We start from the raw sequence: 23,446 nt of genomic DNA, 5'->3' as shown, positions 1-23,446 counted from the left end.
AAAATAGTTAAAATTTTTCATAATCTAAATTTTATTTGTTTTAAAGTTGTTACATGATATTAAATATTTTGTTATTTAATATTTAAATATTTTTATATTTTTTATTTATAATATTTAGTTATTTAAAATTTTAAATAATATTTTATAAATTGAATAATATTTAAGTTGAATAATTCATAAAATTATAATTTAAATTTTTAATACATAATTTTTTTATGAATTTCATAAAAGTAGTAAAAATTATTAATAATATGAATATTATTAAATCTTTGATAATTTTTGGGTTTTTAATAAATATTTTGAAGTTATTACATAATTTCATGATAATATTTAAATGATTCTTAAACTTTTTAATTCAAACTTTTTCTTTTGATAGATATAGATGAAATGTGGGGTAGGATAAATTGGAATTAGAGATAAATTAGGAGATAATTTAAAATTATAGATAATTTAGGAGAAAGTGGGGGATAGTGGTGCCACTTGGTAGATTAGATTAGATTTTTGTACAGAGAGATTTTAGAAATAGTTTTAGGAAGGGATATCCAAAGGTATAAACATAAAGGAAATAGGGATGGGCTAGGCATGCTGAGATGTCAAAATGAGAGAGCAAATAAGGTTAAAATGAAGTGGATAAATAGGAATTAGAGATAATTTAGGGGAGAAACTTCATACTAAATTAAGGATAACTTAGGAGAAAGTGGGGGATAGTGGTACCACTTGGCTAGACCTTAGAAAAGCAAATCCCTCATTCTTTATTTGTTGGATGTTAGAGTGGCAATTATTTAGGTAGGAGAGGTAGTTTAGGAGAAATTTTAGGAGATGAGATTATTTAAGTTATTCGGAACGTGTGTGTGTGTGGGAGAGAGAGACTCTAAAATATTTTTATGGGAAAATGAGAGTATCACATTGGTTGTTCCAAAAATGACATGGAATAAAAAATCAAAAAATTCAAAAAATGAGAAAATTCCTAGATTTCCTTCTTTTAATATATACTAGTGGGAATTCGTGCCCAGACCCAACCCAACTCAACCAAAGATTTTGCATAGGTTGGGCTTGAGTTTTCAAACTTCAAATTGGACTTAGGCCAAAAAACTAGCGTCTAACCTAAATATAGGTTGAGCTTGGGTTGAGGGCACAGGTAGCCCAAGCCTGATTTGATCAATTTGAGCTCGTTCAACATTTTGTGATATACATATCTACATATTATCAAATATATTCTACCTAAAAATTGGGCCACAAATCTCAACACATCCAATCCTAAGCCCAACCCAAGATGTTAGGTTAAAGCTTAGGTTAAGGCTAGGTTGGTAAGAGAAATATTATTGGTAATTTTCAATAATGACTAATAATTTCCTAATACATAACAAATATAGAATGACAATAATTACTAGTAATTTACTATAAAATTAGATTTATATTTATTGGAATTAGTTTTCCACAAAAAATAAATTACTAAAACTTTTAATTATTATCCGATAATATCTTTAAATGTTAATAGATTGTCAAAAATTACTGAAAATGTAAAAAATAAATTTATATTTATTAAGATAAAAATTTCAATGAAAATTTACCAACAATTTTTAATTAATAAATTTTTATTAATTATCGATTTCAATAATTAATTTTCAAAAATTTCTGAAATTAAATTTCCAAAATCAGTAATTTTCAGCATGTAATTTTTAGTAATTAAATTTTCCATTTTACCAAAATTATGAAAAAGTATAGTTTTGGTGTTGATATTTACTGAATAGTATTCGATAATATCAATAATTATTGAAAATGTCAAAATATTTTACAAATCAATTTAACTATTTTTTTTTTTTTGTTTTTATTTGGTTAATTGGACATGCACTATAGATTAAGAGTTGTTTTAGGAGGAATTTTAGGTGGGAGAGATAGTTTAAGAGAAATTTTTGGAGGGGGTTGGCTAAGTGTTCTGCGAACATGAGAGAGAGAGAGAGAGAGAGAGAGAGAGAGAGAGAGAGAAGGCTGCCACGTTCCTACATGAATGGGCTAGCTTTTAGGCAAGTTTCCATTTGTTTGTGGATTGGGAGAGTTTATAGGGAAAGATTACAGAGAGAGAAAAAATAAATTTATATTTATTAAGATAAAAATTTCAATGAAAAATTACCAACAATTTTTAATTAATAAATTTTTATTAATTATCGATTTCAATAATTAATTTTCAAAAATTTCTGAAATTAAATTTCCAAAATCAGTAATTTTCAGCATGTAATTTTTAGTAATTAAATTTTCCATTTTACCAAAATTATGAAAAAGTATAGTTTTGGTGTTGATATTTACTGAATAGTATTCGATAATATCAATAATTATTGAAAATGTCAAAATATTTTACAAATCAATTTAACTATTTTTTTTTGTTTTTATTTGGTTAATTGGACATGCACTATAGATTAAGAGTTGTTTTAGGAGGAATTTTAGGTGGGAGAGATAGTTTAAGAGAAATTTTTGGAGGGGGTTGGCTAGGTGTTCTGCGAACATGGAGAGAGAGAGAGAGAGAGAGAGAGAGAGAGAGAGAGAGAGTGCCATGATAGGTTTCAACTCCATAGACTTCTAGAGGGGATCTTGCACCCCCTCTATAATTGCTTGGTTTGGGTAGCCGAGCAAGGAGTTAAGGGTTGCTGACGTGGCAAGCTCTATTTTATTATAATTAATAAGAAACAATATTTATGCCTAAAACAAATTTTATCCAACAATAATTAATAGAAAATAAATAATTAACATATAAGAATAAAACATAAATTAATAAAAATTTATTAATCCATTTAAAATAAAAATAGTAAATTATAAATAAAAATAAAATCCAATAAAACTCCAATTAGAAATTAATATTAATGAAAACTAAAATTTCAAGTAAAAATAATAAGAATAATATTAAAAGTAGAAATAATATATATAACAAAAATAGTAAAACTTTATTTTTCATAAAATTATTAAAAATAAAAATAAAATACATTTATCTTTACCTTAAAGCTCAAATTAATAAAAAAGAAAAAGAAAGTAATAAATCTAATATTTTGAAGCCCTTTCATTTTAGACAGATTTCAATGATAAATGATGTTTAGGAATAGCTGAACGCAATAGTTGTATTTCAGTAGACTGTGGGACCAATATATAATAACCCTCCACACCAGTTATAAAATACATGGGGCCGACAGCCATTCAACTTCTCAGTGCGGGCTCCATGTATTTTATTACTGGCATGGGGTATTATCATTGATTCCACAGCTAAAAGCCTTCAACTCATCCAATTTTGCTTTTTAAGTGGCTGGTTACTGAAATTTGGAATCAACCTATATTCGGTTGTTTTGCTGTTTTTTCTTAAGATAAAAGGGTCAGAGGGGCGTTAAAAGAGATGGAACTTGTAAGTCTTTGATTACATCTACCAAAAGAATTGGATTAGCTGAAGATGATGTTCTGATAAATGAAAAGGAATGATGTGAGAATTGCAGTGGACATTCCAAATGCAATCTTATGGATGTTAAGAATGTTCTTCATAATACTCATGGAGGAGACATTTTAGAGGCATAAGTCTATAATAAACTGGATGAAAGAGGAAGATAAAAATACCAGACTTTTTCATGTTAAATAGAAAGAAAAATAAGTTGAAGAGGTAAAGTTGGAGAATGGGCATTGGATTGATCAATATGAGCATATTATAACTGATAACTGTAGTTTCTTTCTTTCTTTCTTTTCTTTTCTTTTCTTTTCTTTTTTTTTTTTTTTTTGAGAAGGTTCTCACTCTAAAAATAGAAGATCTTAATGGTGACGGATTGATGGTTTTATTAGTTTTTCTTTTTTAGTTAATGTTGGGAAATTATACAGAAGGAAGTTGTTAAAGAGGGGTGATAATGGGCCGGGCTGAGCTTTTCACCTGTGATATGGGTTATATCTTGGGGACGGCCCAGGCCTGGGTTCCAGGACGGACTTATAACTTTTATTATAAATACATTAAATATATATTATGCATGTAATATGTGTAAAAAAATTATTTTATACAATATATAATAGAATATGCTATATAAAATATGAATTATACATGACATATTATAATATTTCTATTTAAAACATACGATATAACATATAAAACATATAAATATTAATATATTAATATATGCAGGCTCGGATGAGCTTGATGAAGTACTGAGCCTAGGCTCAGCCTGGAAATTCGCAGGCTTGATTGCTTGAACACAAAACCTAGGCCTTAGTCTTGAATTTCCGGACCTGGCTGGGCTGGGATGAAAATGATCACCCGTAATTGTTGATGTTGTAATTTCTTTCTTTCCTACATTTTATGACATGAAAATCATTTTGAATAGGTATTTTCTGAGGAGCAAGAATTTTACATCCCAAGATGGCTTCCCCTCCACCAAGACAATGTTTGGGGTTAACGAAAAAAAGAAAATGGTTTGAAAATTATTTTTTTAACAATTTAAAATTCATCATCAATTTTCATTAATTTTGATCTTTTCTACATTCCATTTAAAAATAATAAAAATTAATGAGAATATATTACTTTTAAAAATAATTTGGTAATTTTAGGATCCATTAAAATTTCATTTAAAAACTACTCACTGAATTTTGTACAAAGAATAGCGTCATGGGCCATGCCATGGAATGTGCCAACATGGCCCACTTTGTTGTGCCATGTCGTGCCGGATTGTGAAACCTCTCAATCAAAGCCCAGCACGGCCTAGGGGGTGTGAGTTGGGCTGCGACATGACCCAATTGCTATAGTAATCGAGCCATGCTTGACATAGCTTATATCATACTAAGTTGTGCTGGTCCGCAAATGATACGGTCCACTTAAGCATTTAGTTCATAGCAATATTTTCTCATTCTTCTCATTCCTCTCATTTCTATTCATTCATATCCATTCTACAATAATAAGAATAATGAATGAGAATTGAACCAAACATGGTTTGAAATTGGCAGATTTATATTACAATGTAGTGGAATGTACAGTCCTGGAGGTTAAAAAACATATGAATTAGTTGATGCTTTAACAGAAAGCAATTATACAAAATATGCCATAAAAAGGAATAATATGTATACATGTTTTGGTGGATGTCAAGTTTGTAGAACTGAAAAAAGATAATAATGTACATGCATTATATATACACCAATGTACATGTATTATATATATACCAATGGACCAGAAGCTTTGCCCTATATAGGTTAGAAAAAATAAGAAAAAGAAAGCGTTAATTGGTGCAAAGAGCTCTTGTAGGTTCAGCATCTGGAGACTAGCCAACCCACCATGTCTACATAATAATCCTCTTCTTTTGGAAGTAGCGTTTCAAATACCAAAGTTGCAAAACTGAAACCACTACGCAGATCCCCACGGACATGATACTGAACATTTCTACTCTGTCATTGGTTTTCTCACTTACCATCCTCATTTCCGCTTCCCTTTTGATGAACAACCAATAATAAATTAATCAAATCTTATTCTACCTGCAGATTAACAGAATGACAACCAAATCTTGATTCATTGAACCATAATAGAACAAACACTACGTACCTGCTTTTGAGATGGAGCATCTTTTCATGAATGGACTCCACTATTGCTTCGTGTTTCTTCAGCTCTAGCTCAACACCCTATATGACACGGGATGTATATATATAAATGCATCGATCGAAGCACTAGCTGAGCGAAGGAGGTAAAGAGAAAGGAAGAAAATATATATATATGCAGACCTTGAGCTTTTCTTTTCTTGCAAAGACCCACCAAACATACAATAAGAAGCAATGCCAGAACGCGAAGCGCCATCATCGTTTCCTGTAGAAAACTTACACCAACGAAGATAACCTTCTATCTATCGCTTTCGCTTGCCCGCTCTTGTGGGTCAATAGAGATGGAGCAAGCGAAAGCGTCGAAAATTCGAAGCAGCAGGGACAGGGACCAGAAACCAGAACCCAGATCACTATCTCTCAATTATGTCTGGTCTGGGTTGCTTATTCATCACTGAGAACATGAATTTATAGAAGGGTTCTCCATTTTGGGGAATCCGGATCAGTTGGAATACCACTATTAAAATGGCAACTGGTACTCCAATCATACCAAGGCGTATAAACCAGGAGGGTTTTCCATTTAGAGTCTCTTGGTGCAATTCCCCTAAGATGATAATGGAGTTAAACAAGTTGGTATTTTTAGTTAACAAAACCCTTTTCCCTTCCTTTGGATTTGGAGCTCTCCACCAGAAATAATAAAATAATTATTTTTTCATATTATCCGTTGGTGCTCTTTTCTATTTATTTTACTTTGTTAACGATTAAATGTTATAATTTTTTGCAAATATTAATAATATTGTCAAATATATAAGGTTGGGTTGGTATTTGGTTGATACTCAACATGACCCAACCCACCAAGTTGCATCCTAAGAACAATGTGACATTTGTAACTAGCATGGTGTTTGGAAGTATGGACGCTTTTGGAGACCAATTTTCAAGAAAAAATGTCCATGCTTTTAAGACCCGTTTTTCACAAAAAAATACTTCTACCATGTCGGCAATGAGCAACATTATGTTGTTTGGTAAGGTGATTTTCATCATTGTTTTTCATATATATGTTGACAGGTAAGCACCACATAGGATACACATTAGTCAACCGTTGGGGGAAATAGTTCATCGAATTTGGCATTTCATGCGTCAATGGGATCCTGATTTTTGAGGCATGTCCGATTTTTTAATAATCAGCTGAACCAAACAATGAGATACATTGGCGTTTGTTGAAACGCCTATGTGGATCCGACGTGGCATCGTTTTTTGAAAAACAGTCACAATTCCAAACATCCCCTAGATTAAACCAAATTAACTAAGTACTATTTTTGGGTTTTTTTAATTATTTTTAGATAAAAAATTTTAATATTAAAACCAATTAAAGGAGCTCTAGGGGATGGGCTAACCCCATTACGGTTAACTTTGACTATTGGGGTCCAACAGCATAGGCTGTTGAGACAGTTTCTAGGGTGGGTATGTTTTGGGCAGTTCACCTATTCATGCCCATGCTTTGGTTTTTAGTAAAAATAAATTAATATGTAAATACTAATTTACTCATTCTCATGGTAACATGGCATTCACAGAAATTCTCTCAATAACATAAGTTGTTGGCCCCCAACAGCTAGTTTTTCCTTCCACCCCCATTGTGTGGCCTAATGAACCAAAATTTGCACTCATTGGCAGTTCAAATCAAGGTTTTAAAAATCGGATCAGATGCGAAGCTGTTTTGGCCACTGATTCCCGAGTCAAACAGTCCAACCATCTGGTTCAAATGGATGGTTCATTCTGATTTAAAAAAATAAAAAATAATTAAAATAGAAAACAGTCAAAACTGTTGTTTGGATCAATAAACCAACCACCGAATCAGTGGGTTACTGACCAAGTCAAGGGTTTTTGGCCAGGAACGGTTAGTAGAGCGATATAGAACCAATTGCCATTCCCGAATCAACTGTCCGGTCCGATTTTCAAAACCATGATTCAAATGGTTCAACCACCTGCGTCAATAAAGATGTCTTTGACCAGAAAAAGAACAAACGTCGCCTGAGAGATTCGAACTCTCGCGGGGAAACCCCATGTACTTAGCAGGCACACGCCTTAACCACTCGGCCAAAGCGACGCTCGACAATAAGATTCAATTCAAGTATTCAACAGCCAAGTTGGTGAGTCATTCAACTCTCAATTTGTACATTAGCTATTTATAGTTTATTAAATTTTAAAAGACGCCCACCATTGGACCAAATAATAGGTGGAAAGAGGTGTATGCGTTCTCAATTTTTAGGGTCTGTTTGGTTTGCATTTAAAATTGGAATTAGAATTGGAATCAAAATTGGAATAATCTATTTTTATAATTTGTACGATTCATATAGAAATGGGAATGACTACTATTAACAAGCAACTCTTAAAAAATTGAGGGAGGTTTTAGTAATTAACCCTAATTAAAAATACAAATTTGTTTTAACTTGATCCACCTCTTATCTTAATGGGAATTATAAAAATTTAAATGATCACTCCAAACCAAGGTTTTTAAAACTGAACCAGACAATGAACTAGTCAGGGTCTAGTTATCGAGTCAAATTGTTCGACCGTTTAAACCAAACAGACAGCTTGTTTTGACAAAAAAAAAAAAAAAAAAAAACAGCCAAAACCATTAGACAATTCAAACAGTTCGAACACCCAAGTTAGCGGTTTGCTGACCAAATCAACGGTTTTTGGCAAAATAATGGTTTTAGGGTAAAATAGAACCAGTCACCTGACCGGTTCCCATTTATTCTAGTCTAGTCGTCTGATCCATTCCGGTTTTGAAAATCATGCTCGAAACAAAACAAAAAATAGTTGTCATTCTGTTATTAGCCTCATACCCTGACCCAAAATAGGGCTTGATCCTGGATTACATGTCGTCCATTTTCTTGGAATACCATTTGCAATTTTAATAGTGGTATTCCAGCTGATTTGGACTCCCCGAAAGTAGACATTCTCCTTGTCTAATATTGAAAACTATCAGTAAGCAACCTAGACCAGAACTTGAGAAATATATACTGATTTGGGTTATGGTTTTTGGTCATTGTTCCTATGTTGAACCTTCGACACTTTTGCTTGTTCCATCTCTGTTCACCAACCAGAGTAGGCAAGCGAAAGCGACTGATAGGTAGTAGCGGTCAAGGGAGAGAAGGTTTCCTCATAGTCAATACCTTTTTTTTAAGTATAAAAATTTTTCATAAGTTAATCTTTACAGGTTTCAACTTTTCCACCATGGCCCTTCTTCCTCTTGTAGATCAACTTACAATCAGTTGCTTTTACCCCAAGAGACGGGTCTACAAGAGTTCAGACTCAGTTTGTGTTCATTAAGTTCATCTTGGTTTTCATGGCATCTACCCACTTCAAGAGATCTATGTCTAACATAACTTTCATATAAGTCAGTGAATCTTCTTTATTATCCACGGTTTTTATCAACTAACTTTATTGATCATAATTGAAATGAACATGAGGTCTAGACACCCATGTAGATCTTCTAAGCTAGGTATTGGTATTTAGAACTTGTAGGCTATCTCCTACTACTCATAAGCCCTCTTCAACCAAGAATAATTTTTTGATGATGATTGCTTAGGATGTAGTTCTCTTTTGAGAAGTGGACATTTTGAATAACAAATACCTTTAATTCATTTGGCTAGATGCCTAATTGAGTCCCTAGGGTAGCCAATAAGTATGCAACGGTTGGTTTTGGATTCCATTTTGTCTATAGTTGTCATTTTGACATGTGTTGGGAAATTCCATACCTTAAAGTGTTTGACACTTGCTTTCTTGCCAGTCCAAAGCTTAAATAGTCTTAAGAGCTAACTTAGTTTGGACCTAGTTTAGCACGTGGATTGTAATATCTAATGTGTGTCCCCAAATGGATATGGATAATTTTGAGTGAACAAGAAGTGATTGAACCATATCTCATAAGGTCCAATTTCTTCTCTTTGATACATTGTTTAATTGTAATGTATAAGATGAAACAATTGTAATACAATCTCATTGTCCTTAGTCATTGAATTCTTCAAAGGGATATTCACATTATTGATCTAATTAAAGGGCTTCGATTTGTCTCCCTAATTATTTCACAACTTCATGTCTAACACCAAGAGGCAAAAGTGACCAACATGTTGGTGTCTATGACTAAGTTTCAAAATTACCTTATTTCTTCTTCTTGAAGGATTTCAGATGTTGATGACAAATTCGCTTTAAGTGTTTGGTCTACTTGTAGAAGTGACACTCATCTAATCACTTGTTTCTTTTTTGCCTCTTTGGCATGCCAACCCTCTTCTATGACCTCTTCATGCCCTTATATGCCCCTTTGGCATGCTAGCCCAACTGGTCAATTGTCCCCACTCTTTTTGCTTCTATCGAGACACCAAGGTTAAAGATTTGGGAGAATGACGATTCAGCCTAGGGTCAGAATTTTTAGACCCAAAGTATAGTTGGGTGGTTGCCAGCTCGGAATTGATGCCAATTCACAGGCGGGCATTGGTGTATAGAGTGGGGTTTTTTACATTTTGAATGTTTATAGATCTGTAGTAGAATTTAGAAACTTGCATTGGGCATGTCTGTACTTTTATGCAAAGTACTTGGGTTGATTGATCTTTGGTATTGCCCATAGCACCGCATATATAGATCCTTTTGTCTTGTGGTGATTAGTACCTTGAACCCCATGTATTGATTGATCTATGGAGAGAATCATCTCTCAAGACCACCACGTGATAGAAATGAGTCAACCAACAACCTGAATACCCAAAAATAACATTTTTGAGAGAATAATTTCTATCAAGGCTACCCATGTGGTAAAAACGAATTGAGTTGAATTATATGCCCGAAATGCAAAAATTGTGCAGAAAAACACCAAAAAATTGTAGAAAATGCAAAAACAAAAGAAATGTTGCAAAAAAATTTAGAAAAAAATATAAATAATTTGCAAAAATATAGAAAAAATACCAGAAATCGCAAAACTTTTGTAGAAAAAATGCAAATAATACCGGAAAATTGCATAGATGCATGAAAACACTAGAAAAATGTAGAAATTATGTAAAAAAATTGCAAGAAATTCAAAAAAAATAAAAAAATAACAGAAATTTTGAAAAAAATTCAGAAAATACCAAAAAATGTAGAAAATACAAAAAATTGCAGAATTTACAAAATATGGTAGAAAGTTGAAAAAATAATGCAGAAAATATCAAGAAATTGCAGGAAATACAAAAAATACCAGAAAATTACAAAAAATGCAGCAAATACAGTGTAGTTTCAGAAAAATTCTAGAAAATTGTAGAAAATAACATAAAATAGCAAAAAATTGCAAAACTTATGCAAAAAAAATTAGAAAAAATTTTTAGAAAATGCACAAACAATTGCCATTAAGTGGCATTTGAAAAAGACACAAATGCCCTTCAAGTGTCATCTAATTTTCTTTATCAACCATTTAAAAGTTGACAAAAAATGAACATTCCCAAATCCTTGCTTCTTGAATTCAAGAAAGTTGGGGTCACATTTGAGTTGGCATTCTGGTAACGCCAATTATCTTGAATAGAAGATGGAAGAATTTGAATATGTTAGTTTTTTGTTAATGTTTGGATGATTAATAAAGAAAATTAGATGACACTCAAAGGGTATTTACATCTTTTTCAAATGTTGTACTGTATTGTTAGGTTTTAAAAGTTTGAATAATAAATTATCACATTTTAAAATTTGGAGGCCAAAATGACACTAATCCAAACTACATGGATTCCTACACTGGTACAGCTGCAGCTTAGCTTTGATTCGACTCAAGCTGCAGATACTCTGCTTCGAGCAAACTGTGTTGATATTTTGCTGGTTTGGCGTCTTAAATTCAAGAATGGAGTGTTGAAGCTGTGAAGATGATGCATAATTAATACATGCCACTTGCTTAATTTACCCAGTAGGAATAAGAGGGGAGGTAAAAAGAATTTGAAAAGAATAAGAATAAGAATAACAAGAAGAGAAAATTAGCAGTGTGTTACATCACGTTAGCCAACCAAAGAAGATTACAGTCAGTCAGTCACCAATTGTATGGATTCTGACTTCTGAGGTGTATTCTTTTGATTGGGTTTGGTAGCCAGTTGCACGGACGCGACAACACTAATAATGGTCTAACAATAACAAGAGACTACAAAATTGAAGTCCAGATCTGCTCTCACAAGTTCGCTTTGCATTGAAAACATTCAATATTTATGTGTTTTATTTTATGGAAAGATATTTCTAATGCAAGGTTACAAAAGAGGATATGGATATAGGCTTATTTTAATGCTGTATTTGGTTTGAAGGAAAAAGTAGGGAAATGAAAGAAAAGGTAGGAAAATCTTTACAATATTTCCCTTCCTTTCCCTATTTATTCCTTCAAATCAAATATAACCTAATGAAAATATCCCACTGTATATTAAAAACATCTCCTCTACATAATATTATATAAGTACAGAAGATTTTTCCAATACATGGTGAGATATTGATACGAGATCGGTGTGAGATGTACTGAATCAGGAGCATGATAGTTTTTAGAGACAGTGAGTTTACATCGGGTGCAACTGCAAGCCTGCAACCAGGATTGCAGCACTCCTTTTCAAACCCGGTGAAAATAAAATCTTGTGAAACTTTTCATTTCCAATACTGATGTGTCTGTGTTTTAGTGGGTGGGTGGAAGAGAGTGTTGCTGTTATGGTCACTGCAGATGTGTTCTCGGGCTGGAGGGAGGAAGTGAGATCGGCTTTGGTGCTCATAAGACTGTGTTTGCACAGCCTTTTACACCGTATATTGCAGAACACAGCCTTTTATACCGTATATTGCAAATATCTCGGTATTTGTATATTTTTTTGATGAGGAAATATTCAGGAAGCAAGGGTGCAAGGGACTGTATTAACGGAGTGAGCAGCCGATTTAGGAGGATGTTAAAGGAGGAATAAAGGGGGAAATTTTCAGATTAATACTCTGTACTTTGGGATTAATATCATTTTGGTCCCTTAATTTTAAAATGTGCCAGTTCAGTATTTAAACTTCTAAAATACATCAATTTAGTTTTTGCCATTAGGGATGACAATTTTCCCCATTTTCTCAATTCTCGTGGAGATCTGCCCCGAATGAAGTGAGGGGATAGGAATGATTTTCCCCCTGTGGGGATGAGGATAGGGAAATTTTCATCTCCATTAGTGGGGATGGGACAGGGACGAGGAGAGCACTCCCCCCCTGTAGGGACTCCGATCCCCTCCCTATTGTATCCCCACTAATACACTGTGTATATATGTATGCATACATTTATATATACATGCGCTTATTTATTAATATTTTTAAAAATAATATGATTGAATATGCTTGAATTTTTCTGATATGATTATAAATTTTAATTATTTTATTTTTATTTATTAAATAAAAACAAAAACAATAAAAAAAAAATGGTTGGCATTAAAATTCATTAAGAGAGGGGATCCCCACGGAAACGGAGATGGGGATTTTCACGGGAATGGGGATGGGGAGAGGCTCCCAGTCCCAGCCCCACTTCATTCTCATTCCTATTAGCCATTAACGAACCATTAAAACTATTGTAAAAAGACATAAATACCTTTTAGGTGTTATCTATTTTTCTTTGCGTTTGGAAAAGATGCAAATGGAGTATAAATCTCGGTTCAAGGTAAATTTGTAATCTGTTTCACTTTTGTCTGTGATTAGAAACATTACATTTTTACAACAGTGACAATAAGATGTAAAATTTGCACCCTATTTCCACCTTCCAACAAGGAGAAAGATGGCACGCTATGTGTCGTCTCTATTCACGAAATGTATCCATTTGTCATCGCTCCCCTCATTAACTAGTTTGAGGCCGTATCCGATGCGATACAGCCACTTGAACCATTCAGACGAGACAAACACACGCTGAATGTAAAACAACAGAAAACATAAAGCATGTTACATCCGTTGATCAGATTATGGGTATAAAAAAAGTTGATGCGACTTGAACCCCTTGGAGGAGGTTATCCGAGAACCACACTTTTTTAATAAAAAAATTTGCATGTTTAAAATATGTTGATCGGATTATCGCTGTGTGTTTGCCTCCTCGGCGTCGATGATGGCAAGTTCTTGCGACTTGATACAATTTGTTTTCTTTAAAAATCAATAAATTATTAAAAAATAAAATATATCAATTTAAATAAAGAAAAATAAAAAATTATAAGTATTTATTTTAATTATTTTCATTATATATATACATGTTTTTTATAAAACAAATAATATAATAAATTTACAAAAATATAATATAAATAATATTTTTATAAATAAATAGATAACATATATATGTGTATTACATATTTTTATATAAACAAATATATAACATATATTGGATTAGATATTCTCCAATCGAATAGGGGTAATCTGAATCTGATCCAATTCGATTTTTAATAGGATCTTATTATCCGATCTAAAGATTAGAACAAGAGTGGTGTAAATTTGACAAAATAAAATCAGATCTCGGATCATATCAGATCCATTTGCACCCCTATTTATGGTTAGACATTCAGGGGGTGTGGCGGCATGGTTGGCTTTGTTCTTTTTGAAAACAAAAAAAAAAAACAATTGTCACGTTAGTACAAAATTAATAAAATTAGAGGACAAATGTAATATGTATATGTAATGTTTCTTAATTGGAGATCACATTGGTGCTTCACATAGCCACAGCACATCCCAACCCTGTATTGTTCACCTCCTTGGCTTCATCTAAATTATGGATTAGCAAATCATGGGAACTGATCTACTTTTAGACAAAAACACTCGATATATTAGTGATCTTATTTCAACATGTTTGGAAGCCCCGTGAAGGCATTTCATTTTCTATAGCATGGTTTTGGAACCACCATTGATCTGGACAGTCAGATTGTTTGGCCATAAACTGTTAGGGTAATCGATTCCGTTTCACTCTTAATCTATTATTTGACAAAAGAACCATTGACTTGATCAGTAACCTATTGATTTAGTCAATTGAATTATTGACTCATTTGACCCAAACAATAATTTTTAGTCTTTTTATTTATTTTTAATTTCCTTAAATTAGAATACACTATAACAAAGTAGGCCCAAAAATAAGTAAGAAATATTTAAGGGCTAATATAACGACCATTATATAGGTGTGTGTTTTATATATTGTGGCACATATATCGGCCGCTAAAAAATAAAAACATATATTTAGTGGCAAATATACCACTCCTATAAGTCAAATTATAGGAAATATCAGTACTGCTATTATATTTTTTTGTTTTTACAACCTATAATATATTTACATAGGACACATACTGTTTAATTTTTACATCACATCAGAATTGCAAATAAAATTTAATATTATTTATTAAAGTACATCAAAAATGTGGATTCATACATAAATGTTACTAAAATAAACCCTAATAAAAATGTAAAATGTTGATCTCAAAATATCTTCATCCATGCCTATTATCACTCCTTCCATATTGGTTCAGCCTGAAAAACAAAATGAAAAAAAAAAAAAAAAACATAAAAGTTAGATAACGCATTATGTACATCAAGTTATAATGCGTAACTTGATGGAATATGCCCCACTTGGGAGATATCCGTATTGCCAAGAATAGCTTAACTTAATAATCCTCATCTAACTATCACATTTAGTCAAGATTGACTATTAAGTTTCTTTTCCCGTTAAGATAATGCAAGATGAGAGAGATCAAAGAGCTACACAAACCAATTAAACAAGATCCTAGGTTAGGAGATTTTCAAGGTAAGACCAACTAAATGATAGATGCAATCCCACTATGTACTCTACTATTATGGTTATTAATTGGTTGTATTAAATGAAACCTTCACTTTCCTTTCTAATTTGTTTTCCCGTTATGTTGGAAATGGGGAACAGTAGTGCATTAAATCAGATACTTCAAAAAACAAAATCAAAAGTAAAGCTCTATTAATTGCTTAATATTGAAAAAATAATTATTTTATTAAGCATTTAACAGTAATATATTATTTTTATTAAAAATTATTAATATAAACTAATTTAAATTACTAAATTATTTTTATAACAAATCAATAAAATAAAGATTAATTATTTAACAGTAATATATTATTTTTATTAAAAATTATTAATATAAACTAATTTAAATTACTAAATTATTTTTATAACAAATCAATAAAATAAAGATTAATTATTTTAAACAACATTGTATTCTATTGTTAATTTTCCCTTGACAAATCTGGTGCATTGCACGGGTCACGGCTAGTATACATATATGGTGAAGTATATATATCATGCATTATCGAACAGGCTGAGATTTGGTTGGGCTAGGCTCGAAGTTGGGCTCAGGCTACCCGAGTCCTCAACCTAAGTCCAACCTTTAAGTCAGGCCCATGTTTCGTAGCGCAGATCCATGCCGAAGTCCAAACACTCAATCCTTAACCTTGCATAATCTCAAAGATTTGGCCCGCCCAATTTACAGCCCACTCTCATCTTCAGTTACCCTTTCAAATTTCAGTTATCATGAATGGTCAAGTAAAGAAAAACGGTTGGTACAATTGCCATTTTAATAGTGGTATTCCAGTTGATTCGGACTCCCCAATAGTAGACAATCTCCTTCTATAAATTCATGTTGAAAATGAACAATAAGCAACCCAGACTAGAAAAATAAAGAGAGAGTGATCGTCTGGGTTGTTGTCTCTGGTCCCTGTCCCTGACTTTGAATCTTCGACGCTTTCGTTTGCTCCATCTCTGTTGAATATTCAGAGAGGGCAACCGAAAGCGATCGAGAGATAGAGGTGCCCTTGCTTGGTTGGGTTAAGCTTCTACATAGATCGATGATGGAACAACGTTTGTTAACCTTGTTTCTTATTGCAAGCTTCATGGGTCTTCTTCTGCCTTTGGGGGAAGCCATTTGGTTGAAGCTTCCTCCTTCAGAAATCAAGTGTGTTTCAGAAGAAATCCAACACAACGTCATGGTCACGGGCAATTACAATGTCATCTTCGAAGACCAAACCAACGATGCCCCTGCCATCAACGCAAGGGTACGCGCGGTTTCTACCCCCAAATTCTGTAATGCATTTAGTGTATTTTTCTATTATTTCTGTTGGATGTTGATTAGTGATTAAAGTCATTAAACCCCTATCACCTACATCTGTAACTGCAACTGATCACCTGATAATTAAGTAGTCCTTTTAATTTGTTTTTTCAGTTGACATCTCCATTTGGGAACATCATCCGTGAAGTAGAAAATGTCACTGATGACCAGTTTGAATTCAAAACCACAAAGACAGGGAGTTACATCCTTTGTTTTTGGATGTATGATAATCGAGATGTAGTAGCAAACATCAACCTTGATTGGAAAGTCGGAATTTCTACAAGGGACTGGGATTCTGTTTCTAAACATGAAAAGCTTGAGGTTTGCACTTGCTCCTCTCTGGCTAGCTCTTTAATTTAATTTGCCTCCTGGCTCAGTGATTCAAATTCAATTGATGAATATATATCGTGTCATGAAGGGTGTTGAGCTTGGGCTGTGGAAAAACGAGTTAATAGTGGATTACATTCACGAAACGATGCTTCGTCTTAGAAGCAGGTATGGTTTAATTTCTATATATTATGATTCAATACATCCAAATTTAGTTGACATTCTTAATTTACACTCATTGATCTAATAACATCTGATTTATTAACTATTTCTGGTTGATTATAATAGGGAAAAGGAAATGAGGATGGTAAGCGAAACGACCAATACAAGAGTAGCAATGTTCAGTATCATGTCCTTGGGTATGTGCGTAATGGTTTCAGCTTTGCAACTATGGAATTTGAGACGCTACTTCGAAAAGAAGAGGATTATTTGAACTTGCCGAATTGATAGTTTCCAAATACAGAAGAACATACAACCATTTCAAGGAATGACAAATTAGATCCGGATTATAGAGGTCTTTGCACCAATGCTTTCTTAAGTTTCTAACTCTGGGTAAAGTTTTTTGGGGTATTGATAGAATTTCCGGCCTTGCTGAAAGAGGAACAATGGAATCCAGAAGTAGCTAACTAACTACATGGAAGTGTGTAGCTCGAAGCATATCTGCTACGTACATGTACATTAAACTTTGTCAGTTCTAAACACTTGACACCCACAAAAATATATGTATACATTTTATTCTATCTTATGAATCTTTTTTTTTTTTTTTTTTTTATAGTTGCATTTTGCAAAAGCATCAATTCATAATTCTACCATAAAAAATGATATTTGAGTTTTGAGAAGCACATTACCACATGTTTGACCAATACACACTAACGAACTCATCAAGGAGAAACCAAATTCAACCTTAGGACTGGAACGATCCACCATACTTTCACACTCGATGTCTCCATGGCTCTAATTAGCTCCAAGTTGTCTCTTCTTGATAGCTCTTACTTAGATGATAGGTAACCCCTTCCAAAAAAGCTCTTACTCGACAGTCCCCGGAAGGCAGTCTTTTGTATTTACACCGTTCTAACAGTCTTTTGCAACCTTGTATTCAGAATATCCCCATGAAATAAAGTATACAAGTACGGAGATACTCTTAATGCAAGGCAGTAAAGGCTGTTCCAATGGATTTTGCACTAACAGAAGTCGAACTCTTGTATTTACAATGTTGTAAGCATGTTCAATGATTATCTAGAAAATTTTTTAACACCGTTCCCTTAAAATAACCCCAGCCTACCCTTGAAAGGATTAAAAATCATTTTTGAAAATTGTCAGAATTATTATTTATGATCAAATGCTCATTGGACGTGCTTATACTGTATTGTGCCTACTAGATCTGGTCCCCTTATTTGAATGGTAGGTTGCCACATCACATGATCTGGATGCAAGACACAGTAGCGCAGATTTATAAATGCAATCTGCACTCTCAATGAAGAGTAACCAAATTCTGTATTAATTTATATCAACTTCAAACGGTTTTTAAAATAATAAAAATTAATTATAAAATAATAGTTTTTATTAATTATATTAGTTTCTATCATATTCAAATGAATTTTACCTGGACTTTACATTCATAAAAAATAATTTAAAAATTAATATTTTTTCTTTAGCTTTTTATTAATTATTATTTTTATTAACAACTAAGTTTTGTTATTTTCTAATAATAAAAATTTAATTTTAATTTTTAACATTATTTTTGTAATTATTTTCAAATAGAATTTAAGTGAATTTTAAATTATAATTTTTATTAGTGATAACAATTAATAATTATTATAGATTATATAATTAAATATAATTATTATGAGCTTTTGTAATTAATTGTTAGTTTTAGTTAATTATTATAATTTTACTATTGTTATTTTATCCTATTTTATTATCTATTATTTTTCTCTTTTTACTTTATAGGTATCTTTTTTTCTACTCATCCTATTTTAATATTTAGCTTAACTTAATTATTAATATTTTAATACGTCTAATTCATTTGTCATTTTAATTAATTAATATTATACAAAAATAAAATTCTAACTTAAAAATATGGACTTGTATTAAAGTATAACGGTCGTTGCATTTTACCAAAAAAAAAAAAAAAGAGTATAATACAAATTATTAGCTAATGAAGGAGCGCTATAAAGCATAGGAATCGTGTATGGTACAGAACTAGATTGTGGTGTGCCTATATACAGTGTGGATCTTAAAATGCCTACCAAACGGGCATCATTAATCAGCCCATCACTTTTTTATCATTTCTATCCATGAATTAAAAAGCAGGTATTTTGAAAGCAGAATGTCGTCCTTTCTGATTTCTTTATTCTTTTACTACAAAGATGTGACCAAATGGATTCGATCCCATTAAAGTGCTCTTGCACAACGAAACATAAAGCTTGGGTTCACATCAGGGGTGAGCATGAGTCAGCTTGGTTATATTTCAAGGTAGAACATAAAATTAGGGGTGGGCATTCGATTTATTTGATTAAAAACCGAATTAAATAAATATAAATTTTTATAATCGGATTAAAAAAATAAAAATTGAAAATTATAGAAAAATCAAAATAATCAAAACTGAAAAAATTTATTCTGTTTTCGGTTAAAACCAAATTTTAATAATGTATATACTATATTATACATATAATATATTATATATTATAATATATTATGAAAGCAAATTTCATTATATTACATATTAATACATAAATAATATAATATATTATACATTATATGTTACATATTATATACCAAAGTTTGGTTAATCTGTTTTATTTGGTCAATTGAATTTTTAATTCTAAAAACTGAAATAAAAAAACGAATTAAACAAAACCCGAAAAATCCAATCTGAAATAACTGAAACCAAAATTTTTTGTCCAGTTTTTTGGTTTTAACTGAATTATGCTAACCCCTACCTAAAACCTATCCTGTAGGAGTTGGTTCTATGGTCTACTGGTAAAACCTATTATATCTTTACCCCTTCCAAAAAAATGGAACTTCTTCTTTAAAAACATTATTTTTAATAATAATAATATAATTCAAAACATATGTTACCTTTATTGATTAAGTTGATTAAATTGATCTATAAATTTATCATTATATATTAATACGTAGTTCAAAATTAATTATTACCTTTTGCATTAGTTATTACACACAATTATTAAATTGATGAAAAGTGATCAAATCACTTAAGTGGCTTAATGGTCAAGTGAAACCATGGTCAACCAAAGGCCACCGAGGTCAATTAAAGGCCAACTAAGACTAGTTCTTTAGGTTGGTTTAGATAGGGTAATCCATAAACAATAGAATTGGCTTGGGGAGGGATTAGTTACAAGAATTTGGAACCAGACCTATCCGGTAATAGATTGAGTACAGTTGGTTCAAGTCTGGTTCAAGATCGGTTCTGGGTAGAACCTACCCATTTGCTCAGCCCTTGTTCTCACTTGGGTGATCCCATGTGGTTGTGGTTAACTTGATGTAAAATGAAATACAATTGGATGGTGAAGAAAGATAGAGACAATTGTAAGAGAAAACATTAAATAGCATTTTTGGGAACATGATATAGATAGTTTAACAAAGGTTTCAAGTGAGGGAGATGTTTTAGGTAGTTGAAAGTGTAGAAGTTAATGAAAGGTTTTAGATAGGCTTGCCAAAGATTTACCGACTGCCGCTAGCGTGGGTTTTCCTCCCCCGCGCATTTCCTTCCCGCCCTCTCTGTTTTCTCTTCTCTCCCACTAGTCTCTTTCTCAGTCCTCTCTCTCGCGCTCTTCACCTCTCTCTCTCTCTCTCTCTCTCCCCCCCCCCGAGATATCTATTAGTCGTTCTCTCGCTCGGTCTCTATCTCAATCTCTCTCAGTCCTCTCTTCTCTCTCTCGCTCTTTCTCTCTCGTGCTTTCTCATTCTCACGCTCTCTCTCTCTCTCTCTCGCTCTCTATCGCAGTCGATTTTCTCTCTCTCTCTCGCTCTCTATCGCAGTCGATTTTCTCTCTCTCTCTCTCTCTCTCAGTCGTTCTCACACTCTCCTCGCTCTCTATCTCAATCTATCTCACACACAGTTACACACAATCGCACATCTCAATCTCTCGCTCTCTATCTCATCACACATCTGATTCAGGTAAAAATACCTTTCTCTGTTTTTTAGATTTTTTATTTTTTGAAAAAATCAATGGTCGAGCAGCTCACCAAAGAGCAGATCTCAGAGTTCAATGAGGCTTTCAGTCTCTTCGATAAGTAACGTCATTGAACTCTGTGATCTACTCTTTCGAATTTGAATTCAATTTGATCCTATTTTGTCGGATTCATATATCTTTCTATCAGATTTTTTAATTGGATCTGATAAAAAAATAGGTTTTATTTTTAAAATAAAAATAAAAATGGTTGAAAACAATACTTATGTTTTATTTTTGCATTTTTGCATTTTTTCTTTGTATAAACTGTTTTATCTTTTCTATATTAATAATTAGTTAATTCTATAAGTGGCATTTGTATCTGAAGAAGGTTTCTGGGTTTGGCCACACCACAGGGACTTGTCTTACAATAATTTGAGTGGCCTTATTCCCAAGTAAGTTGCTGCTAATTTTGAGTGGCCTTACAATAAACTGTTTTATTCTCATTATATTCTGATCCCAAAGCTAGCTTATATTATAGAAAAGCTCTCCTAGAATGCTTTCATGTCTAAACATATATTGCACACTTTCTCTTCCATCTTTAACTGTATTTGTTTTCTGAAATGTTATCTCTTTGATTATTATATTACATAGATAAGTTGCTGTTTTCTTTTTGCTGGTTGCTGAATTAATATAATACACTATTTATTCTCTCTCTCTCTCTCTCTGATATACTCATTTAGTAATCACAAGGATTTGCCAATTAATTATTGTTGTTGACATCAGAAAATTGAAATGGAGGTAATTTTATAACACAAACTTGTAGTGATTGCGTAAGGTTAATTTCATCCTCCCATGAATCAAGTGATAACAAATTCGTCTTAAAAACTAGGCAATTAATTCCATCATCAAGGGTACCACTATAGACACGTCCAAATCCACCTTCCCCCAGTATTCTTGAATCATCATAGTTATCAGTAGCTCTTTCTATTTCACCTGCACTGAAAGTTCTAGCAGTTCCTATATATGTTGCAAAGCTAGATCCAAAGGATAGTGATGCAGAACTGGCTCCACTTCCAAACATCATAGATCCAACAGCCCCTGTAGAAATGAATATTCGATATGTACTATCTAACCAAAAAAACGAAAAAATAAAAGCAGTTATAATGATAAGAAATATTAGCAGTGCTTTACCTGATGTCTTTGCAAGGGAAGGTACAAAAGCTTCAATGGTGGATGCAGGTTGACTAGAATGTCTTCCACATTTCAATATAAACACCCAAGCGGCTCCAACACAGAATACAATGGCTATAACAGATAACAGAACTATTATAGCAATCATGCCACCACCAAGTCCTCCTTTTTGTTTCCTCCTCATATCAACTCCCAGAGGCTGTATTGTCCTTCCATTATTGCCATGGCCAGGTAAAGGTCCACCATCTATGGTGGTAATGCTTGAGGTTGTTGAAGGTGGGGAGGGAGGAAGCCCTGATATGGTGCAAGTGTTATTAACAGATGCCAGAGCCAGACTACATGATAAACTACATAGAAAAACATCCATTCACATGTACCTGGATATTTAACATACAACACTTCATAGTCACCAAAGAAGGAAGCCTTTATGGCAATCTGTTTGTGCCAGAACTTCTCATAGGTCATAAATGCTGTGGTGTTATCAAATTTTACTCCAAGTGGCCCCAGATTGATAAGAACAATAGTATTCTCTGGCTGTTGGCTGGCTGCATTTGCTCCCATGATATGAACTTGACTTTGTCTCATGAAAACTCCAGCTGCTATTTCTGCAGCCAGTTCAGAAACCAAAGGAAAGAAGGTGTATAGGGCCACACTAAGGCACAGTTCAACTTGCATTGGCAACACTCAAAATTGCCTTTTGAATCCCTTTTGATTATAAATATCCATTTGCAACCAATGGGTGTCGAGCCTTCAGGCATTTCGACAAGATCCCAAACGTCATTGTCTTTCATGGATTTCATCTCTTCTTGCATGGCATTGATCCAATGTTGAGAATTATAACTTTAAAGGACTTCGTGAAGGGTGATTGGATCATTTTCCGCTAAGCCTACCGAGTCTTCTTGTTCTAGGAGGAACACGATATAGTCATCTGGAATCGCACTTCTCCTTTGTTTGTTGGATCTCCACAATGGCACTTCTTGAGGTTGTTGAGTTTGCTCTATGGAAGGAACTTCATTGTTGTCTTGAACCGGAATCGCTTCATGAACAGTGCCAAGAATTGTTGTCTGATCACTGGTGATAATAATATCAGGAAGAGAAATGAATTTCTCTTCTTGCAAGATAATAATATCAGGAAGAGAAATGAATTTCTCTTCTTGCAAGATAATTGTT

At 32.8% G+C, this 23,446-nt stretch overlaps 2 protein-coding genes and 1 non-coding gene across 4 annotated transcripts in view; 1 reads left to right on the top strand and 2 right to left on the bottom strand.

Moving 5' to 3' along the window:
* Positions 1 to 4,939: 4,939 nt before the first annotated feature.
* LOC148852090 (transmembrane emp24 domain-containing protein p24delta3-like) overlaps positions 4,940 to 23,446 on the bottom strand; it is a 45,362-nt gene continuing 26,855 nt past the window's right edge. Inside the window, exons 3-5 of the mRNA XM_088945043.1 lie at positions 5,722 to 5,744; positions 5,546 to 5,622; positions 4,940 to 5,433 (exon numbers count right to left, since the gene is read on the bottom strand). Coding sequence (XP_088801169.1) covers positions 5,286 to 5,433; positions 5,546 to 5,622; positions 5,722 to 5,744 — 248 coding nt within the window. The 3' untranslated portion in view covers positions 4,940 to 5,285. The remainder of the gene's footprint in view (positions 5,434 to 5,545; positions 5,623 to 5,721; positions 5,745 to 23,446) is intronic.
* TRNAS-GCU (transfer RNA serine (anticodon GCU)) lies at positions 7,558 to 7,639 on the bottom strand. Its single transcript has one exon. It is a non-coding gene; the product is annotated as a tRNA-Ser (tRNA).
* LOC148852093 (transmembrane emp24 domain-containing protein p24delta3-like) lies at positions 16,166 to 17,791 on the top strand. Of its 2 annotated transcripts, none has more exons than XM_088945045.1 (4): positions 16,166 to 16,569; positions 16,737 to 16,943; positions 17,041 to 17,117; positions 17,238 to 17,791. In XM_088945045.1, the coding sequence occupies exons 1-4, from the start codon at positions 16,363 to 16,365 to the stop codon at positions 17,380 to 17,382; spliced, it is 636 nt and encodes a 211-aa protein (XP_088801171.1). In that variant the 5' UTR covers positions 16,166 to 16,362; the 3' UTR covers positions 17,383 to 17,791. The 2 variants fall into 2 exon arrangements, with proteins under 2 accessions (XP_088801171.1, XP_088801173.1); XM_088945047.1 differs by having other exon boundaries at positions 16,173 to 16,597.

The sequence above is a fragment of the Nelumbo lutea genome, chromosome 5 (assembly GCF_056320005.1).
Source record: "Nelumbo lutea isolate HS-2025 chromosome 5, American lotus-T2T, whole genome shotgun sequence".
Classification (NCBI taxonomy): Eukaryota; Viridiplantae; Streptophyta; class Magnoliopsida; order Proteales; family Nelumbonaceae; genus Nelumbo; species Nelumbo lutea.
This window is presented reverse-complemented; position numbering and strand designations above follow the sequence as displayed.